This window comes from Nyctibius grandis, chromosome 10 (genome assembly GCF_013368605.1).
Source record: "Nyctibius grandis isolate bNycGra1 chromosome 10, bNycGra1.pri, whole genome shotgun sequence".
Lineage (NCBI taxonomy): Eukaryota > Metazoa > Chordata > Aves > Nyctibiiformes > Nyctibiidae > Nyctibius > Nyctibius grandis.
Genome location: NC_090667.1, coordinates 436821 through 453592, shown reverse-complemented (window position 1 = coordinate 453592; position 16772 = coordinate 436821). Strand labels below are relative to the sequence as shown.

Sequence of the window (16772 nt, the reverse complement as noted above, 5' to 3'; positions counted from 1 at the left end):
TACCAGTTTTTGTTGGATTTTGTTGGACTTGTGTATTTACAAGTAAAGCAAACAACTGAAGTCATCGCCTAAATTCTTGGCTGTGTTTGGCAAAACAGTTCCTGTGGCGCTGCCAGTGTCGGATTGAACTTCAGCAGCAGCGTTCGGGTCCGCGTACGTGCAGGGGGGTGCCCAGCAGAATTGTTTTCTGGTTTAGTTCTTAAATCTCTTGCTTAAATATGAGCTGGTAGCGATGGCGGTGTCAAAGTCTTTCCTTCTGTTTCTTCTGCCCGGGCTGCTCAGGGTGGGGAGGGCAGAGCTGCCCACGCTCCCCCAGTCACGGGTCTTGATTTTTAACAAATTCTTCATGTTGTATTTGAATGTCAGACGTCTGGATGGTTTTGGATCGCCTGCTCCCGGCAGGTGGGTTTCGTGTTTGTTCACATCTGAGAGCAGGAGTGGGGGGACAGGAGGAAGCGCCATGGGAAGGCGGTACCAGGTGAGCAGGAACAGTTTTGCCAAGGACAAAACGTCAGAAGTTTTTTTGCTGCGGTAACAGCAATTCAGGGGAGCAGTGCTGGGTCCCTGAGCTGCCCCGGGTTGGGGGTGGCCTTGGCCCCAACCAGCTGCTGCTGAATTTCTTTTCGCTCAGCTTAGCGCGTCCCTGCAGGAAGCTGTGCGTGTTTTATGGCTGTTATAAAATAACTTGTTCATTAAATGAATAAGATTGCTATTAATTTTAATTCACCTTGTTTATGGAGACCAGATGTTCATTAACATTTATTTATCTGCTTATTCTGTGGATAAAGCAATTATGCCTGACACACGGGCCCCTGGGGCAGCTGCAGCCGCAGCGATGCTGACGGAGGACACGCTGGTGGTGCAGGACGCCGCAGAGCTGGTCTCCTGCCCCTGCAGCACCTTGGGCACAGTCCCTGGTGTCCCCCAGAGAGAAGGTTGGGCATGAGGATGCAGACAACTTTTCTGGCCCCTTTCCTGTGGCAGCCCGGCAGCTCACCCAGCCCAGCCCTGCCATCGGGCTGCTGCTGTGGCTGAGCGCTCGCAGGGCGCTGGCCGGGCAGGAGTTAGATCTAAGCAAGCTCAGGGAAGGGAGAGAAACACAACGTCTGAAAAGCCGGACTCGTTTCTGGGTAAGGAGCTGCAGTCTGTCACTGGTGGGAGGGCCAGGCCCAGTCTCGGGGTCCAGTGTCGTTTGGGGCTGTGTCGCTGTCTCCGGCTGCTGAGCAGAGACCTGGAAATGCGAGCGAGCTCCACGCTCCGGGCATCCCCTCCCGGCCCGTAACCCACCGACAGCAGCACGGCGGAGCCGCGACCCGTCCCTCCCTGAGCTGAGGCTACAGAGCTCCCCACAGAACCCGTTTTCCACAGAGGTGAAGACAAATGTGGCCGGTTTAAATGTCAAAAGCCTTGCTGGGGATTTTGAAGAGCTCTCGGAGTATCTGGGACTTACCTCGAGGCTCTTGAAAACGCCCGTGGTGCCGCCCTTGGATGTGCGCGCTGAGGGGTAAACCCAGGGCTTGAATCTGTGCGTGTTTGAGTAGATTAAGGTCACGCCGTTAATGTGAAGGTAAATGAGTGTCTGTTTGAATAACATTTCCTTGACAGTATAATCCGTGCCCTGCAGCTTCTAATTACGTGCTGCTGTTTAAATTCATCACCAAGAACAGCCGAGAATTAGCACACGGGCTGCAGAGGAGCTGACGGTTCCTTTTAGCACTTTATCCAATAACGAGATGTGTCCTGCTGCAGAGGGTGAGCTGCTGGGCGCTCGCAGTGACTTACCATCAACAACAGCCCTCCCACGTTGGCCCCGTGTGCCCCTGCCTGCCTGGTACAGCACATAGAGCCGGCACGGCACAGGCACAACAGGGCTCACCTCAGCCGTGCCCCTACTCACGCTGTGCCACGCACGGTGCATCAGCCCTTCGCACAGGTCAGGGCAGGACGGTGATAACTGCAACCCTGCAGCTCGCCCGGGCAAGCTGGTCTGCGTCAGATCTGCGTTAGGTTTAATGTAAACCCTCCCCACCCAGGCACAAATGCATCCTCCGTGGGACAGGGCCATGGGGGTCAGAGCCACGGGGACACCTGCCTTCTGCAAGTCCTTAAACCATGCGCAAGGAGGGCACGTCCCCTTTACACATCCCCAGGGTTCACACCCCCCCCACATGCTGCCAGTGGCAGATGCGGGACCGGTGGGACGTTTGCTCAGCCCCACCACAGCCCCCCGCACCCAAGGCCTGACCCTCGCCGCGGTGCGTCCAGCTGGAGGGGGAGGCCGTGTTCCCACTCGCCAGTCTCCGAATTACCCACTGCCCCCATGTCCTCAGCAGGGATGCAGCATCCCTGGGGTCCCCAGAACTCCCCTCCAGCCATCCCTCATCAGCGCAGACCTGGCAGCCAACCTCTGACCAGGGACCTTCCCCAGACACCCCCGGGTGCCACAGAGCTGCCGTCACCCAGCACGCGAGAGGCACAACATGCAGTGACTCCACAAACATTTGGGACAACTTTACTTCTGATACCAGAGTGCAGCCTTTCTTTACAGGAACCAAAAACGCACATTTCTTTTTTTTCCTTTTAAAAAAAGATTAATTCCCTCCTGCTATTTTTTTTTTTACCCATTTCATTTTTAAAAAAAAAAAGTTACTCCTGGAAGCCTTCACTTGTAATAAGTTTATAAGCCAGTGCACTTTGTTCTTTCCCTTGCGATCGCTCCTCTGAAGGCAGCCAGCTCTCCCCGCTGCCGCAAGGCCAGGGTGAGGGTCCGTCCCAGGGGCCGGGGCAGCAGCTCCCCCGGCCAGGGGCACAGCCAGGGTCCCCGCTGCCGCGCAGCAGTTCGGCTCCGTGTCTGGTGCGAGCGCCGGGACACGCCAGACTCCTCATGGGGCCGAGCCGAGCCATCCCAGGAGGGCACTTTGCCCGGAGAGAGTTGTGTAAACGTCCCTGCGAGGACGCCCACGGCCCCGCGGAGGGGATGCACAGCAGGAGCACCCTTACGGAGCCACTTCTGAAGTGACAGTGTTGATTTTTTTAATTGACTTCATTTATTCGTTTGCTTTTTGTTGCAGGAGCAGTTTTCAGATTGACTGAAAATTCTGTAGGTTTTTTTTTTTTTAATTCTTGAACAGTAGCTCAAGTAGAAGAGGGACCTGAACAATCTTTAGAAAGGGGCAGCCTTGCCATGCAAAGAAGAAGAGTTATTGGTTTCATTATTATCATTATTATTATTACTATAATGTAGGACCACAGACAGCCTCTTTCTGAAGCAGTCAGGTGCTAACAGCAATATATGATTGGATTCTTCTTTAGAAGGTCATCAATTAGCAACTTATACTTTATCTTTTAAAAAAAATCAAATAAATAAATAACAATTGAGAGAGAGAGAGAGAGAGAGAGAGTCACAACACACAAGAGCTTACAACAGACAAAGTGAGAATGACCAAAGCAACAGACAAGAACCGCCGAAGAAAAGCCCAGGGTCCGGCTGGTCTGCAGTCAGTGCAGTTCGGAAGCATCATTTATAAAGGTTTTTTTTTTCATATACAAAAAAGGCACCACAGGATCTACAAAGCCAAATCCTCGGAGGGTTTCTGGGGACGGGGAGGCAGCAGCCTGGCTGGCGCAGACACCTCCGTGCACAGCAGATCCTCCCCCCCCAAGCTCGTCCATTGCAAATCTGAACTTTTCCATTTTCCATTTGGTTTTGTGTCTCTGTTGGTAAACGCACAAAATAATAATGATAAAAAGACAAATGTGAAAAATGGCAAAGGGGATGACGCTCTGATCTTGCGGCCTAACAGGCGGAGTAGCTCTAGGCTCAAGTTTAAAGCAAGCAGAGGGGGGCTGCCGTAACCGTCCCTCCCCGCGGGCACACAGCGTGGCCCCGCGCCCTCCCTGTCCCCTCCCTGGCACCCACGCGCCCACATCACCACGCTCGGGCACGGCAGACAGCTACGGCCCTCCCAGAGCCACCTGGGGACGCCGGGCCAGCAGAGCCTCACACCTCCCCAACCACCCCACGGCACGTCTTGGCTCTCAACGCATAAATAAAGAGAAATCTGGTGTCTGCTGGCTGTCCCCCCCGCCCCGGGGGTGCGGGAGCGCTCGCCCCGGCCCAGCCGCTACCTGCAGCGCAGTCACGGAACACAGGAACAGGAAGGAAAAGGGGAAAAAAAAAAGAAGAAAGAAAAGAAACATTCGAAATCTTGTGTTTACTAGTATTCAGTACAAGAGATGCCTAAAGAACAACTTGTCCTCCTAGTTAACCTTGTCCTGGAATATATACAGGTTGTTTGTGGCTGCCACGGCGATGATGTTCTCGGAGGGGTGCCAAGCTGTGTGCAGGATCTTTTTGCTAAAGTCCAGACTGTCCACGCTGATCTCGTCTTTCCGCCGCTTGCCGCCCACGCAGACCTTGCGGGGCTTGAGGATGGCGCGGGGTTTGCTGTTCTCCCGCGAGGCCTCCAGCGTCACGTCGCGCTTCGTGTTGCGGTCGAACATGCGGAAGAAGTTGTTGTAGGAGCCGGTCATGATGACGCTGCGGGAGGGAGGGAGGAGGACGGGTCACGGCGCGCCCCGGCCCCGCCGCCCGCCCCGCTGCCGTACCCACCCCAGCCCAGGGAACACAACGCATACGGAGGTCAGCCTTTATGGCAAAGATTCAGCTGCGCTGAACCCACTGATTTTCACACCTTTTTAGAGGCAAACTGCGGACCGACTGAATATCCCGGGGCGTAATGAGCTGTGGATTAGGCTTGGAATTTGGGCTTCAGGCCCCGTTGTGCCTCGTTAACTCGCTCTGACAGTGCAGATGATTAAAAAAAATGCAGCAACCCTGCCAGGTCAGCTGGCACCGCACGCCTCCTGCCACCCGGGCCAGGGTGATGTGCGCGTGGATGAGTGTCACCCCGACTTTGGCCATCAGGAGCCAAACGCATCCCTGCCCTCCTCCCAGTGCAGGTGAAACGGGGACAGGAACCGGACCCATCCAGGAGAGAGCCGGCACCCATCAGACACCCTCAGCAGCGCTGGGTACGGGGCTGCGGGTTTAGGGCGGCCCCATCGTGCCCACGGGAACAGACCCCGCACCCAGCCGAAGGCCGGGGAAGGGACCGTGCAGGGACGCGGGAGCCACCGGCCATCCTGAAGCCTGTGCAGGGCCCAGTGCCAGGGCAGGGCTGGGAGCCGGGGCAGGGCCAGGTGCCAGGGCAGGGCCACACTGCCCAACCGCTCACCTGTCGGAGCCGTTCCAGACGCACTCGAACTTGTCGAAGATGCAGTCGTTCTCGTAGAGCGAGCAGAGCTTGCTCCGCAGGTAGTCGTGGACCTGCCGGCAGGGAGGGACAGGGCGTGAGCCCCCCGCACCAATGGGCACAGCCCAGCGGCCAGCAAACGCCAGCCCAGCGCTTGCCGGGGGCTGGAGGACCCGGGCCCAGCCTCGTGCCCTCCGCAGCCAAGCCGGGCAGCGTGGGGCACAGCCCGTTATCGCGTGTCCCTGGCCACGGCACCGTAAGCAGCAGCACTGACCTGCTCCACGCACGCCTCAGGCAGCGCCGGGGCCCATCCCGTGGCAGAGGGTGGCCCAGACTGCTGCTCTGCCCCCACGCTCACCTCCCACGGGGCCCTCAGGGCCACCAGCACCTGAGCAGCCCCTCCTCACCCACACCCCCTGGATGTGGGCTACAATTCACCAGGCCACTCAAGCCCACATGTAATAGTTGTTCATTTGCTTCCCACGGTTTAACACACGACGTTCCCCTCCATCAGGGTCGTGCCCGTCCCCCGCTGTCGGCTCGGGCAGGAACACTGCGGGTGCCTGCCTGCTGCGGGTGCCCGGCCGTGCCACCCACCTGGTAGGTCTCGATGGGCCGGTTCTCCATGTTCAGGTCCCACACCTTGACGGTGAGATAGTCCCGGGTCATGATGTACCTCCCACTGTGGCTGAATTTGACATCGGAGATGGAGGAGATGATCTCAGAAAAGAACGACCGGTTACTCGGGTCTTCGGGCTCTTCGAAAACTGTGGAAGAGGGAAGGACAAGCCCCGGCATCAGCCGAGGCAGGAGCTCCCCGTCCCCAGGCCAGGGACCTGCCGCCCTGCCCGGCACCGCAGGACGCTCCCGGGAGGGGAGCCGGCACCCCCGTCCCCACGGCACCGCACGGCACAGGAGGCTCCGGTTGGGCTGCGGGGACCCCCAGCCGGCACCGAGCCAGGTCCCAGGCAGCCACCGCCCAACCGCCCCCGGCCCCGAGCTGCCGCCCGCCCCGCCGAGCAGAGGCACTGTGGGGCATCGCAGCGGGACGGGAACGCGCCCACCTCCGGGCCGGCCCAGGCCCGACACCTGCCCGGGCTCCGAGCGCTTCCCTCGGCCCAGCCGAAGCGCCTTTGTCTCCAATGTGTGCGACAAGCAGGGAGGTTCATCAGAGTGATCTGCCAGCAGCACCACGAAGCCCAGAAGATTTAGAGCCTCGCACGTCCCTTCTGCTCTCTCGAAATCAATGTGGAGCGTAACTGAACGTCAATGTGAGTATTTTATAGCCACTGCAACCTACAGAGTTAATCTGATCAGTCTCTGAATAAATCACAGTCTGAACAGTTTGAAGGAGACCGATGAAGTTCCAAATTAAATGTATTTATAAATTTGATTTCTAGGTAACATCAGCTGGGCAAGTCAGGCTCTAAAATACCATCACAGAGACGCACTGAGAGATGCTGCCGCCGCGGGAGCTCTGTCCAGCCCCTCTTTCCCCCTCCAGGACAGCACTGAGGGACACTGCTGGGTATTACAGACAAGCTCACACCGCTCCACATCTCTGCTGGAGAAAAACCTGGCTCCCAGCACGTTTGTCCGGCCCTTGTCCCCAGCACCGAGGCTCCGCTGGCTCCGACCCCCTCTTTATAACCCCCTCGGGTTTGTCCTCCCCTCGCTGAGCCCTGCGGCGCCGACACCTGAACTCCTCAGTGTGGCAGAAAACACGCCTGAAGGGCCAGGAGAAACCATCTCCGTACGAATCAGGACCGGCACTGCCCGCAGCGGGGCCCAGCGCCGGGGCCTTTAATCACCAGCAGGAAATGTGATGACACGACAGGGTTTTAAATAAGAAAAGCAACAGCAACAAGAGCAAGCAGAGATCTGAGGTGGCCTGCAGAGCGTCTGAATGCCGCGGCTTCGCTGTCACCATCCCAGGGTCACACACCCCAGGCCCCCTGGCTTTGTGAGCCTTGTTCTGAGGGCTGCGTTGGCTCCGTCACGGACGCGTGTGGCCACCTTGTAGTACAGGGCCAGAGGGACCTTGCTCTGAGCCCAGCGGCGCAGGAGCCTGGCAACCACGGGCTAAGGAGCAGAAACTACTGGTCTGGTGCCAGTTTCTGTGTGAACTTGAGGGATTCGCTTTTCTGCCTCATTCTTCCTCTCCGTGGTGAGGCAACAACACGCGTTTCTCTGCCGCACAGACGAGGTGCAGATTAACGAAGCGCGTTTGGCAGCGTGCTCGGAGCACCGACATGGGCCCTGCAGCCCCCAGGTGGGACGGGGGGGAAGCTGCTGTGTGCGGGGTGGCCGGACCCTGCTGTCCCCAGACCCCACCAGCACTGTCCCCCAGACCCCACACCATCACTGTCCCCCAGACCCCACCAGAACTGTCCCCACAGCCGCCCGCCCCTCCCCAGGATGCCCAGACCCTCCCCGGTCTGGCGCTGGGAGCAGCGTGGGCTCTGCCGGGACTGGGGGGTCGCAGCACACGGGCAGTGCCACCGAGTCCGTGCCAGTGGAGCGGAGCGGGGCTGAGAACCAGAGCACGGGACTGGGCAGGGCAGGGGCTTGGCAGCTATTTTTGCTTCCGGCTGAAGGCTTCTGCGTGGCTTTGCTCCTGCTGCAGGGGCAGATCTGGGCTGCTGAGCTCACAGAAAGGATTTCTGAGCACTAATTCTCTGTTACACAACAAACCCATTTTGCTCTGACAGGAGGAGCTGCCCTCCCCACGCCGGCTCCCCCCGCCAGCCCTCCTTCCCCAGCACCCTCTCCGTGGGGACGCAGACCAAGCACCCCCAGGATGGCATGGGGTGACCCTGCTGCTCAGGGAGGCTGGTGGCCGGGCCACCACCTGCTCAGAAAGCAGCAGCAATGCAGGGTGGGACGGGGTCCTCCTCGCTGGGGCTTCCCCAAAACAAGCTGCCTTGGCCCTGAGACAGCAGCACCCCCGGGTATCCAAGGGTGGGGAGGGGGCTGCGTTTGTTCAGAGCTACATCTGCACTACTGGAGGGTGGAATCCACGAGCCGTCAGTTACCTCATCAGAGCAGCTTTGTGCGCTGCTTATTTGCAACCAAAGCTGAAGCTGTTTTCAGCAAAGAGCTCGGTGGAGTTGCTGTAGCGGTCAGCAGGGAAAGAGCAGGAGGCAAAGGCCTCCCTCTGGGAAACGGGCTGTATGTGGAGCCCTTCGTTTCAGGAGTTTGTGAGGTACGAGCACAGGTGGCTCCTTACAAAGAGCTGTGCTCGGGTTGGAGACCATCAGCACTGGGCTCCAGCAACTCGCGCCTGGTTTGTGCATCTTGTTCTCATACCACGATCACACTTCAAACACTGAAAATCTCATTAATTTCCCACAAGACAGAAAGAAGAAAACTCAAACAAGAGCAGGAGTCCCCGAGGTTTAGCTCTCCAGTCACCCAACACGGTGGTCCTTGCTTCTGCCCTATCCCCTGTCCCTAGGGCAGACACCAAACTCCCCCGGGTCTGTCCCATCTTTGTGTCTCACTCACAACGCCGCTCCGCACAGAGCTGCCCTCCGGGGCACAGAGACCAGCAGTGGGTATTTTCCAGCCCACCCACGAACGCCGCAGGTGTTCGTGCCAGTATTTCACTGAGCAGCTGCCGACAAGGAGAGTATTTCCAGCGAGGACCCTCCTGACACGTCCTGAGCAGGAGCCACGCTCAGCTGCCTGCCTCAGCCCGCTCATCGCACCAGCCCGGGAGGACCACGGCCCAGCTCCCTGCCTGCCCAGCTTACTCCCAGTTTTGAGGGGGCTTTTCTACACGTCCTGACCCCCGCGGCACCAGCCGCAGCTGACGACAGGACACGGGGCTGCCTGGACACACAGCCTGAAGGAGCACAGCGCTCCCCGTCCTCTGGCACTGACAGCTCCATAGCTGCTGCACACCCACCTCGCAGGGACCCCTCGGACCCACCACTGCCCAAACATTGCCGTGGGGTTTTAACGTGCTCCCCCACAGGGTGCGGGGCCGGGACCCAGGGGAACCTGCTCCTTTCAGGGACGGGCAGGGCTGATGGCAGGGGGCCACGGGAACGCCCCGGGGCAGGCAGGGCCACAGCGTGGCACACCCAGAGCGATGGGGCGAGGGGGCAGGGCAGACCCGAGCCCAGGGCGGTCTCTGCACCCCCTTTTTTGGGCTCTTTTAACCCAAGGGGACGCCCGTCCCGCACTCACACTTGGCGTGGCGGTCGCAGAGGGCGGAGGCGCGCATGTCGCACAGCCGGATGGTGCCTTTGCTGCTGCTGTAGACGAAGGTGTTGCAGTGGTGCGGGTGGAACTCGGCGGCCGTGATCACCTCCGTCAGCTCCTCCATGTTGGCTGGCTTGATGTCCACGATGTCTGGCAGGGCGAGTCAAGGAGCCCACGCAGCCTGGCCCAGACCCCGCTCCTCCCATGGGGTCTCCTCCCGCTGAAGGACACATCCCACCCCACCCTGCTGGTGTCTCCGGGCACCTGGGATCCCCCCCGTGCAAACCAGGTGTTCCCAGGAGAGCAGCACCGTCCTGGGCAGAACCGCAGCGCCGAGCCGGGACCAGCCAGCGGCAGCGCGGGGGGAAGCCAACACCTGCCATGTTTTCTGTTCAGCCAGGGACCGCATCGGCAAGCCAGCAGGATGGGACAAGTGAGGGGACATCTCTCTGGGGTGATGTTCCTCCACCAATTCTTAGCAAGCACTTTGGGTGCTGCACTTGCACCTTGGCCCAGCTCCCTCAGGCCATCTAAACTCCCTGAGGTTTTACCCCAACTCAGCACTCCTCACATCCTTCCCCAAAAAGGGACACACATTGCAGCACTGCTCAGCCGCACCCGCTCCGAGCCCCCAGCAGCCACACGCCGGCGAGTGCTGAAATCCTCTCCAGCTGCCTAAATCTGCCACATGCCCTGGGGATTTCTCAGTGGAACTCACTACATAAATATCACCGATGATTAGTGCCCCGTCGTCATTATTCCTGATGCGGCTGTTACAGGGGTGACTGGCACGACCTCATTTGTACGCCGTGACTGGCAGCCTGTCACCCCGCTGCAGGGTACAACGGAGACCGCACGATTAGCATCTCCTGTCTCATCTTCCCCAAGGCGTCTGTCTGCTCCATCACCCGCGGACCCCTCTCCCTCCGCCCGCCCCACGCAGGCCCTGCAGGCACAATGCAGAAGCGTGTCACCGCCGGCTCAGCCCGGCAGCTCGGTGATGACACCTGGGGACGGGACCGCCGGCGTTCTGCAGCCGGACGCACGGCGGACAGCGCTGCATCACGCTCCTGAGCCCCTGCGAGCCCCGCACAGAGGGTGAAGCTCCTGCCAGAGGAACCACGAAGGGGGTGGGGGGACAGGGTGAGGTGTGATGCTGCGTTACCGGCCCAGTCACCATCACAGCGGACACGGGCACGGCTCTGATGCTCCCGCAGAGCCAGACCTCGCAGGACCCCCTCCGCCGCTCACCTTCACCGCGAGCTGCCTCCCCCGTCCAGCCTTCTCATCCTCCCACTGACACTCGCTTGTTCCTGGGCTCCCAGGGCTCTCACAGCCCACGTGCCGGCTGAGACACCTCCCTCCTGCTCCCGGCCGGGGGTCGCGGGCACCAAAGGATACTAAAGCTTTGATTCGTGATTTCAAAGTTCCACAGGTTTATCCTGAGGTCATCTGCCGACATGTAGGTCTCGTAGTCGCTGTTGACGGAGATGGAGTTGATGTGGTAGGTGTGAGCGTTGGCAAACACCCTGCGCGGGGTGGCCTCCACCATCAGGTCCATGGGCCGGAGCACGGGCACCTGCGGGACGGGAAACAGAGCGTCAGCACCCGGGGGCAGGGCCCGGCTGTCCCCGACCCACCCCGCACCCGGCACGGGGGGTGTCCCCATGGCCATAGCGGGGGGTCAGCTGCCATCCCTCCGGCTCTCAGCACGCTCTCACCAAGGAGACCTGACGCCTTTCTAAAAGCGTGTGAACAGAAGGACACGCAGACGCGACAGCTTTGGCTTCTGGAAGAGGCACCGGTACGGCCAGGTCGCAGCGAGAGCCCAGTAAACCAGGCTCGGATCTCTGCTGCAGCAACCCCCCTTCTTCGAAAGGCACGTCTGCCTTGTTTTGTCACTGTTAACGGAACCTGAAATTCCCAGAGCGTTTCTAACAGAAATGTATTTCTCCAGAGCACCAGCTCAGCACAGATTTTTGTTTTAACTTTTTTGCATTTGCTTCACAGTGAAGCGACGGAGGTAAGAGATGAGGAGAGACAGGGAAAGGGAGCACGATGGAGGGACTAGAAACAGAGGAACACACGTGTGCCTTTAGATTACAAAGCAGAACTCACGTAAACATGAGGGGATGGAGCGATGGGGTGAGCACAGCGTACAGAAGGAGCGGTGCGAGGAATGACCTCAGCCGTAACGCTCCTAAGGCAGCTCAACACACCAGGAAGGTGTCAGCCTGCGCTGCCGCCTGCCAGGACGCTGCTCCCTCAAGCTACTTCATTACCCGTGTGCTGCCCAAAGCGATTTCCCACGGCTGCAGGGGTGGGGACGGGAGAGTGACAGCCAGCTCGAGTGACACCAGAGCACAGGGACTGCCAGCGCGGAGCCTGCCCGCTAACGCAGCCCGACACGGCCAGCACTGCCGCTGCCAGCCGCTGCCCAGCCCTCTGGGGATGAGGGCTCAGAAATAACGACAGCAAAGGCTTTGGCAGAGGATGTCACTCAGCGAGACGATGCTGTGCGGCCCGACTGCACCCTGTGGTCAAACCCCGTCCCTGTCAAACCCCGGCAGCGTGCCGCCGTGCGAAGCAGCCCGGGCGAGCCAGGTCTGTGCCAGTGCAGGGCTGGCTGCGGCTTCCAGCACCCCAGCACATTCCCCACCCGAGTCGTACACGGCAGCTACTCACAGCCACGGAGCAAAGAGAAACTCTTCAGCCAAGGAAACGCTCCACACGTGACTTCAGAGCCAAATTCTGGGGAGTTTTTTATGTCTGGAACTTGGTCTGCCAACGGGTAAAGCCCCACGAGAGGAACAAACCTGGTCACCCGTGAGTATCTGCTACGGCAGGATTGTTTATGTGCTGGGGTGGCAAGAATTGGCACTGGAATAGGGAACCCAGCAAGCGGCCGTGCCCCCTCTCACCACGCTGCGAGCTTCTGCTTAAGGGTATCGACAGCAAGTGTTGAAGCCTGAAAGCACGGACGTTCTGAGGCAGGAGCAGCCAGGCACGCACTGGGAGCATGCACCGGCGCAGGGATCCCATCCCACGACAGCAGAAACCCTGCAGCGAAGGCAAACCCTGTCTCAGGACAGCCATGGAGAGCAGCTGCCCGGCGCAGGCTGGGACCCGGCCTGGGGTTAGTCTCTTCTCCGCTTAAGTCTGCCCCAAAGCAACATGACAGCAACTGAAACTTGGTTTTTTTTTTTCCTTTTGAAGCACACAGAGTCCAAGGCCAGGTCTGCCTAAGCCACCCGGCTCCCACCAGCATCACCATGGCAATCCTCATCGGCACACAGACCTCCTCAGTGCATCCCTTCTTCAATTACAGAGCCGACCCGCAGGGCAGGCTCTGGTATTACACACACCCATTATTAAAGGGTAATTCAGTGTAACAAACCGCATCAAGTACATAGAAAGGCTGTCAAATAAAATAAACCACTAATAAATTACATTACTTTGTGTTTTCAGGAAGGAGGGGGGAATGCCAGTCATTTTTCATTTAAAACAAGATATGTCTTAATTTTTCTTTCTGCCTTTAGCAGACACCCCCTGCAAAAGAGCCGGTCCCGATCACTCGAAGCGGACATGCCACTCGATTCCTCTCCTTGTCTGGGAAAGGCTTCCTCTTTTCCGAGTTAATGAGACACTAATCCTCCCTTGAGCCACACAGTTCATTTTCTCCGTGGCTGGGGGGTGGAGGGAGCCAGCGTGCCCCAGCCCCTGCCCACCGCGGTGCCGCACGTCCTCCAGCGCTGAGCGAAGGACCGCGGCGCAGCCAACGGTGTCGGCAATCGCTGCCGCTGCACTGCTCTGCCCTCTGCTCCCATCAGTCCCCCCTTTTGGTGTCTGCCGTGCCGACTGTCACCCAGCGCTCCCGCGGGACCAGCTCCGCGTGGCAGAGCTTCTCCTCCGCAGCGAGGTGGGACTCAGCTACCCGCACGCGAGGCGAAAGCACTGCTGGGCACCCCTCCACGGGGCACGCTGGAGGCCCGCAGCTCCCAGAGGGTGTGAACACGACAGGGCCGGGGCACGCAGGGAAAGCCAAGCGACACAGCCACACCGCCTCTGCCCCAGAACGCTGCCGCAGCACCCGCCATCGCCTGCCATGGGTCCTGCCCCCGCCCGCACAGCCCCGGCACGGGCGGGCTGGGGAGGGGGCAATCGGCCCGGCCAGCGCTGGGACCACCACCCATCTCTGTGCAACGCAGGAGGAGGCTTCGCTCTCAGTTTCCTCCACAGAAACCCTCTTAGCACAATGGAGCCGCACGGGACTTACGCCGAGATCCAAATCTGAGCCAGAGTAGTGGACATTAAAAAAAAATCAGTAAATAATCCATGTGGGTGTCTATCCGGTCCCCACCTCCCAGGGTGACCAAGCCACAGCCGAAGCTCGGCAGTGACCTGCCCCGCTCCCCCCAGCCCACCCGCCCGGGCACGGCCCCGCTCCCCCCAGCCCACCCGCCTGCCCCGCACGGGCGCTGCCTGGCACAGCCGGCTCCGCAGCCCCGCGCAGCCCTGCCGAGCTGGCAGGATTTGGCCAAGGGGGATTAGTCACAGCCGAAGCCCAGATTAACCCGAGCCTCGGATCTGCGAGAAGGAAAATGCAGTCCAGCTCCTGCCAAAGCCGAGCGCAGAGCCAGCGCTGGGGCTGAGCCCGGCCAGGCTCTCCACCCGCCCCAGCAGCTGAGCTCCTCTGAACGCACTCCCCGACGTTTATTTCTTGCCTCCAAATGGCATATTCTGTAAGTGGCCAACGCTGCTCACAGATTAATATTTTGCAGACAAAATGTGCATCAAACACTATTTTCATGGCAGACTGACAATTTCATGCTCTTCATGATTTTGTGCTATTGGACCTTCCCCCGAGGATGGAAGGTACCTTCCCGTGGGAGGACAAACCCGCTGTCTCATTACTGCTCCGTGCAGCTGACAGAGCTGCTGGTTCCATCTCTCTTCCCAGACACGTCCCTCCACGCTGAGCACCACACCGACGCCGTCTCCTGTCGCCTGAGCCTTTTCTCACACAGTGAAATGCAGGCACAGGTTCGCTGCCAACGGAAGATCCACCTTCTCGTGTGCAGCTCCCAGAGGTGCACGCTGCCCCAGGAGGGTCCGGGTCCCAGCACCACCTGCCCTGTGCCCCCTCCCGGAGCCCCCAGCCCTGTGGCAGGGCAGAAGCGGGGCCATCATCCTTCGTCCCCACTTGGGTGCCCCAGCAGAAGACAACGAGAGCCATCGTGGGCAGCGGGTCCCAGCCGCGATGGGGACCGAGCCGCAGAAGCGTCTGCTGGGCTCAGTCTGCTGTGGAGTTCAGAGCCCGAGGTCGGTCCGTGGGGGCCACCTCTTCGGGCCACCAGCACAGACACTCCCCAAAAACGGGGCCAGTTCACGAAGGGTTTTTAGGGCAAGGCTGAGCATTGACTGCAAGTGTGGTTCCACATTCAGCCCAGATCACCTCAGGTTTTCTGTTCTTGGTGTATTTTTACAGCATGACAGGATTTTTTTTGTTTGTAACTGAGACTTTGCCCTAGTTCAGTTATTACACTCCAGGATCACGTTCGCCATCTGTACCTCAATTCTGAAATAAGTTTGCAGAAACCTCAAAGAACAAACAGAGCACTTTCCTTACCTGAAGTCACAAATCCTGAACTCTTCGTGCCCATCTCACTAGGACTGCATTCCCCTTGAAGGTGTGATTGTTTGAAAAGATCTTTTTTAACCTGTTCTCCCACTGAACAAGAGCCAGTGTCAGTAAAATCCCACCAGGCCGTTCACAGCTTCCCTGCTGTCCCCGGGAGCGCTGCGGAGGCAGAGCCACGTTCCCAAACACACACTCAAACCATCCAAACCCGCCCGGTACCTCTGCCCGGCACGCTGTTTTCACAGCACGTCTAGACACAGATACCGGCAGTGTAATTGCTGTGGAAAAAGAGATGAAAAAAATATCTGAAAGGTCAATTCTGGTCATTGGCATTTCACGGCGAGTTTACAAATATTGAAAGGAGGAATAATGAGTTCTCACCTGGAAACTGCAGGCTGGTGGGCCCGTGGGGCCCGTCCCTGGGGACCCACCGTTACCCGTGCGGGGACCTTGGAGCTGAGCCCTGCGGCCCGTGCCCCGCTGGCACCCCGAGCCAAGGGAGGAGCGATGAAGCCCCTCCAAGCCAGCACAGCCCACCGTCCCCAGCGCATCCCAGCCCAGCACGGCGGCTCCCCGGGCAGTGCCCCCAGTTCTGCTCACCAAAAGCACAGGGGGCACCTCGCCGTGCAGCGCCCGGGGGTCTGCGGCACCGTGGGAGGACGCACACCGGTGCTTCACCACAGCCCGACTTGGGCCGTGCGGGATCAAAGCAAACACAGTCTCTATTTAAAAAGATTTAAGCCCTGGATATTGTTTGTGTTAATTACTCCCTGCACACCTCCCACGGCGTAGGGACAGCTGTGCACCGAGGCTGTTAAACGAGGCCGGAGGGCTGCAGCTATCAGACTGGGGGCTGTCCAGACACGCAGAGCTCTTTTAATGACAGCAAAAGGCTCACTTTGCTGTCTGAGCAGAATTAAATATTCCTTTTGCACTATGTGGGTTAGAAATTCCTCAGAGAACGATGCTCATCAAGTACGTTTAAACCATTACGATGAACAGCTAAGAGACGATTGCAGCAAGGTGGTTTTAAAACCCTTTTTCGCTTGTCTGTGGTCAAAAATTAAGCTGTGGATGGAAGCGGCTCTGCTCTGGAGCGCGAGCATCACAGGGCAGTTACACGTCACAGATACACCGAGCCGCAGCGGAGCGGTTACTGCTGTGTAAACATCTGCCTAAGTAAAATCGTCAAAGCATCCAATCAAACCGGGGCTGGCGAAGGCTCCTCCATCTCCCGTCCTCGGGGACGGCAGGCGCTGCGCCGAGCACCCACATGGTGTTTTGCCTCCTCCATCGCCGTGGAGCAGGAGCTGCTCATGCCCGCGGGACAGGGGCAATCACAGCGCCGAACCTCCCAGCGCAACAGAGGGCACCCGGCAGCAAACTGCTCCAGCCGTACGGCCCCGAGCTGCGGCCAGGAACAAAGGGACTGAAGCAAAACGAAGGCTGAAGCCGTAGCCATGTACCCGCTGCCTGTATCTGCTGCCTGTACCCACGTACCCGCTGCCAGAGCTGCCAGAGCTCCCCGGGCGCGGGGTGAGCTCTGATTGAATTAAAAGGCACGCGCTGCCTCGGGCCGGAGCTGGCTCTTTATATGCAAATTAAAGATCATAAATAGCTGTCCCAGGGCAGCACAGGGAAGAGCAGATTTGACACCAGGCACAGCC

The 16772-nt window shown here is 59.1% G+C and overlaps 1 protein-coding gene across 2 annotated transcripts in view; it reads right to left on the bottom strand.

Annotated features, from left to right (window-relative positions):
- Positions 1 to 4195: 4195 nt before the first annotated feature.
- The window catches only part of PPP2R2B (protein phosphatase 2 regulatory subunit Bbeta), a 68728-nt gene continuing 56151 nt past the window's right edge, over positions 4196 to 16772 (bottom strand). For both annotated transcript variants that reach the window (XM_068408516.1, XM_068408517.1), the window contains exons 5-9: positions 10866 to 11043; positions 9450 to 9614; positions 5853 to 6022; positions 5238 to 5329; positions 4196 to 4540 (exon numbers count right to left, since the gene is read on the bottom strand). In XM_068408516.1, the coding sequence (XP_068264617.1) occupies positions 4261 to 4540; positions 5238 to 5329; positions 5853 to 6022; positions 9450 to 9614; positions 10866 to 11043 (885 nt within the window). In that variant the 3' untranslated portion in view covers positions 4196 to 4260. The remainder of the gene's footprint in view (positions 4541 to 5237; positions 5330 to 5852; positions 6023 to 9449; positions 9615 to 10865; positions 11044 to 16772) is intronic.